Here is a 4,779-nt window from a genome sequence, read left to right as displayed (position 1 = left end):
CCTGGTCCCGCGCCTGCCCTCACCCACTTCAGCCTCCAGAGGCGGAGGACCCAGACCGCGGCCAGCCCTGCAACTCCTGCAGGGAGCAGTGCCCCGGCTTCCTGCTGCACGGCTGGAGGTAGGTGACCATAAGAGGGCCTTGCCTTTGTCAGGGCCCCGCCCTCAGGGGAAACCCCCAGAAACTCAGGCCACACCCCTAGGCTTGAGCTCCGTCCACCGAAGAAGCTTAGTTGGGGCTAGAGCCTTAGGCTCAGACTCAGGGCCCCGCCCCCTGACTCATTCTCAATTGTCCAATTCCCAGGAAAGCTCCACCCACTGCATAGCCCCGCCCCCAGAAGTGTTCTCTGCTAGCTATGAGTCCATCCCTAGGGAAATCCTCAGTCCCAGGCGCCGAGCACCGTCCACTGACATCCAGCCCCTCTCAGGCTCAGAACTTTTCTCCCAGACCCAGTGTCCTATCCTCCCACTGGAGCCCTGTACCCAAAACGTCTCATAAAAATCCCACAGAGCCCACAGCCAGCACACTCGGGCCCTACCCAGAGGCTCAGAGCCCCCACCCGCCCACAAGTTCAGACCTCAGCACAGTCTAGAGTCTGCCTTTAGGGAAGGTTCACCCACAATATCCAAAGCCAATCCTGGAAAGAAACCCCTAAATTTGTAACTCCAATCTCAGACTCAGGGCCCCGCCTTTATTCAGGCCCGCTGCCAGGACAGTCTGACCTAAGCCCTAGAGATGATAGGGACCACAGCAGCCCCACCTCCAGTTGACAGCCACACCCTCCGCTCCTCTCTCACCCACAGCAGTTCCCCCGCCAGAGTTCTGTCCTGGCTCAATGTCCCTGCCCCTTAGCTGGACTTCCTTGGGCTGACAAGGGTTCCAAGTGAGCTGCTACACCTTAGTAATTGATCCCCTTCCCACCCCCTTAGAAAGATCTGTCAGCACTGCAAATGCCCGAGGGAAGAGCACGCTGTGCACACGGTGCCCGTGGACCTGGAACGTATCATGTGTCGGCTAATCTCAGACTTCCAGCGCCACTCCATCTCCGATGATGACTCTGGCTGTGCCTCAGAGGAGTATGCCTGGGTGCCCCCTGGTCTCAAGCCAGAGCAGGTGACCAGAGGCCGCCACCTGCTCTTGTTCTCCAGTGGATGCACACACACACATGCAGGCACACACATACACACACTTAGGTAGAAACCTATTTCTAGGACCACACTAGGGTTTGTGGTCAGACTACACGTATCCTTATGACTCCTATGTAATCCCACAGCGGTCGGCCCCCCAAAATTCTCAGGGAACCCTGAGTGATCACTGAATGGGTTCATCAGGGCCTGTTCACCCCACTCCTACTCCTTAACTCAGGTCTTATCCCAGCACTTCATTCACCACATCGCCATCAATTGATTCGTTCAACAAATAGTTATTAAATACCTACTGCATGGCAGACACTGTTCTAGGCACTGAAGACACAGCAGTGAACAAAACACACACACACACAAAAATACATCTGACCACATGGAAGTTAGATTCCTAAAGTGAACAACAGCCACTATAAACAAACCTGTAAAAATATGTCAGATGGTATAAGGGCTATAGAATAAAAAAGCAGGGAAGGAGTAGAGGTAGAGAACTGTTAGGACTGTAAATAGGGTGCCCAGGTCAGCCTCTGTGAGAATATGATGTTTGGGCTTCCTGAAGGAGGTGAAGAAGTGAGCCATGCAGATACCCAAGGGTAGAGCTATCCAGGCAAAAGGAAGAGCTGATGCGAAGGCCCTGAGGCAGCAGGGTGCTTGGCACATGTGAGGAACAGTGAGGAGAACAGTGTAGCTAGAACAGTGAGTGAAGGTAGAGTCCAAGAGGTGAAGGTGGAGGTGAAGTCCAAGAGGTGGAAGGGGGGCATGGAGAGGACTTTGACCGCTGCTCTGAATGAGGGGGAAGCCACAAAAGGGTTGTGAGCAGAGAAGGGATGTGGTTTGTTCTAGGATTTAACAGGAACCCTCTGACTGCTGAGTGTAGAACAGACTTGTAGTAAGGGTGGAAGTGGGGAGAGGGGTGTGGCTAGTGAGGGAGAGGCTACTGCAGTAGTCCTGTGACTGATGACAATATTGGCAGTGGAAGTAGTGAGTGGTGATCAGATTGCAGATATGTTTCACAAACAGAGCTAAAAGGAGTTGATTGTGGGTGTGAGAGAGGAGTCAAAAATGACCTCAAGGATGGATGGATTCACTGATATGGAACCGGCCAAGGCCGGAGCAAGTTGAAGAGTAAGAACATAGAACATAAGTTTGGGGTTGGCCACCTGGTGTTTGAGATGCCTGTTAAAGATCTGAGTGGCCATGTTGCTGAGAATTCAGGGGAAAAGTCACAGGGCTGGAGGTATGCATTTGTGAGGCATTAGCCATGACATGGTATTTATAGGCATGAGGTTGGATGTGATTCCCAAGGGACTGAATGAATGTAGAGAGAGTCAAGAAACCCAAGGATGAGCCTGAGGACTCTCCCACATTTGGGATTTGGCTATTTGAGGAGGAACCGAATGGGATACAGAGAAGGATCAGCCAATAAGGTAGGAGGAAACCCAGGACGGTGTGGTGTTCTGGAAGCCAAGGGAACAAAGTGTTTCCAGAAAAAGGGAGTGATCAGCTGTGTCCAGTGCTTCTAGTGGGTCCAGTTGTTATGGGGACTGAGACCTGAACATTGATTTTAATGGCGTGCACCTCGTCAATGACCATAACAGGAACAGCTTTAGAGGAGGGGCAGGGACGGAAGGGGCAGGGAAGCCTGACTGGGGTCAGGTCTGGAGACAATGGGAGGAAAGGAAGTGGACACAGTGAATGCACACAACTGTTGTAAAAGGAAGGAAAATGGTGGAGAGCAGCTGGAGAGAAAAGTGACATCAAGACCTGAAGGAACTTGCAGCATATTTGGGGGGGTGATGGAAATGATCCAGACTGTAGGAAGGGGAGATGGAGAGTGTCAGTAGACATTACCTTGTGATGACTTTAATTTTCTCAGAGAAGTAGGGTCTCACCATCTCACTGTATCCCAACTCACCTTTAGTCTCAATCATTCTCTCCCATTCCCCATGTCCTCCCAGGTATACCAGTTTTTCAGCTGCCTCCCAGAGGACAAGGTCCCCTATGTCAACAGTCCCGGGGAGAAATACAGGATCAAGCAGCTGCTGCACCAGCTGCCCCCACATGACAGTGAGGTGAGGAGAGAAAAGACAGGAAGGGAACGCCAGGTTGGAGGGGGCGGGCACAGCATGGGCAAATGCTAAGCAGCTGAAAAACATGGACAGGGTCAGGGGCACCTGGGTGGCTCAGTCGGTTAAGCATCTGATTTTGGCTCAGGTCATGGTCTCACAATTTCATGAGTTCTAGCCCTGTGTTGGGCTCTGTGCTGACACTTTGGAGCCTGCTTGGGATTCTCTCTCTCTCTCTCTCTCTCTCTCTCTCTCTCTCTCTCCCTCCCTCTCCCTCCCTCCCTCTCTCCCTCTCCCCTGCTCACACTGTCTCTGTCTCTCTCAAATTAAATAAATACACTTAAAACAACTTTTTAAAAAGAAATGGGGTGGGAATTTCAGGCAGGAAGTACCATCTATACAAAGGCCTAGAAGTGAACTCTGAGCTGGGATGAATTCTGGAAGAGGGTGGGGAGGGACAGGCATCATGGGAGGTGCCTGGAAGACCCTCCTACCCCAGGCACAGTACTGCACAGCATTGGAAGAGGAGGAGAAGAAAGAGCTCAGAGCTTTCAGCCAGCAGCGGAAGCGAGAGAACCTGGGGCGTGGCACCGTGCGCATCTTCCCAGTGACCATCACTGGAGCCATCTGTGAGGAGGTGAGCCAGGGAGGGCCTGGATGAGTGAGCAGCGCCTTTGCTCCCGGGCCTGGGAAGATGAGGCCTGCCACTTAAGCCCTAGTGGTCTGTCTCTAATGTCCCCTCTGGCGGACGAGGTCTTTTCCTCACATCCCACTGTTAGGCAGGGACCATCCGTTATGGCCTCCCTGGCCAGCAAGATCTGTCTGTAGGACCCCCTGGTGGACAGGGACTGTTCCTCCCATCTCACTGTTGAGTGTGGTCTGTCTCTAAGGAGGCCCTAGTGGACCTGCTCTATCAGTTCCCTTCACACAGTGGATGTGAGGCGTGGGTTGACTTTCTGGTCCTTTTGTAGGTGCGACATGTCCTTAAGAACTGACCCCCAGTAGCAGGGCCTGTCTGTAAGGCCCGGTGGGGGGTCGAATTTATCTTCAAGGCCCCTCCTGGTAGGCAGAGCCTGACCCTAGATCCTACTGTTAGGATCGAAGGTGAGGTTTGTTACTAAGATTCCCCCACTGGGCCTGACCTGTTTCTTTGATTTCTCCAGCTCCCTAAAGCCAAATTTGCCCTTAAGGCCACCCGTGATTAGAAGTGCCTGTCTCTATGGTTTCCCTCAGGAGCAGGGTCAGGCTCTAAGGTACCCTCCCCTGTAGGCAGAGGCTGTCTCAAAGTTACGCCACTAGTGGAGCCAGTCACAGAGTTCTGCCGTGGGGATGGCCCAAGTGTGACATGCCTTGGCTGACCCCCATCCATCTGTCATTTGGCAGTGCGGGAAGCAGATTGGAGGTGGGGACATCGCAGTGTTTGCCAGCAGGGCAGGCCTGGGTGCCTGCTGGCACCCACAGTGCTTTGTGTGTTCCACGTGCCGGGAGCTCCTGGTGGACCTCATCTACTTCTATCATGCTGGCAAAGTCTACTGTGGTCGCCACCATGCGGAACGCCTGCGACCCCGCTGCC

General features: G+C 53.3%; 1 protein-coding gene across 1 annotated transcript in view; it reads left to right on the top strand.

Moving 5' to 3' along the window:
- The first annotated feature begins 37 nt into the window (after positions 1–37).
- PRICKLE3 (prickle planar cell polarity protein 3) overlaps positions 38–4,779 on the top strand; it is a 7,367-nt gene continuing 2,625 nt past the window's right edge. Inside the window, 5 exon segments of the mRNA XM_077752969.1 lie at positions 38–118; positions 928–1,111; positions 3,099–3,212; positions 3,706–3,843; positions 4,590–4,779. Coding sequence (XP_077609095.1) covers positions 1,004–1,111; positions 3,099–3,212; positions 3,706–3,843; positions 4,590–4,779 — 550 coding nt within the window. The 5' untranslated portion in view covers positions 38–118; positions 928–1,003.

Source organism: Crocuta crocuta, unplaced genomic scaffold (assembly GCF_008692635.1).
Source record: "Crocuta crocuta isolate KB4526 unplaced genomic scaffold, BGI_CrCroc_1.0 scaffold943, whole genome shotgun sequence".
NCBI classification, from domain to species: domain Eukaryota; kingdom Metazoa; phylum Chordata; class Mammalia; order Carnivora; family Hyaenidae; genus Crocuta; species Crocuta crocuta.
Note: the sequence above shows the minus strand (reverse complement) of the source record. Positions and strands in the feature narration are given on the sequence as shown.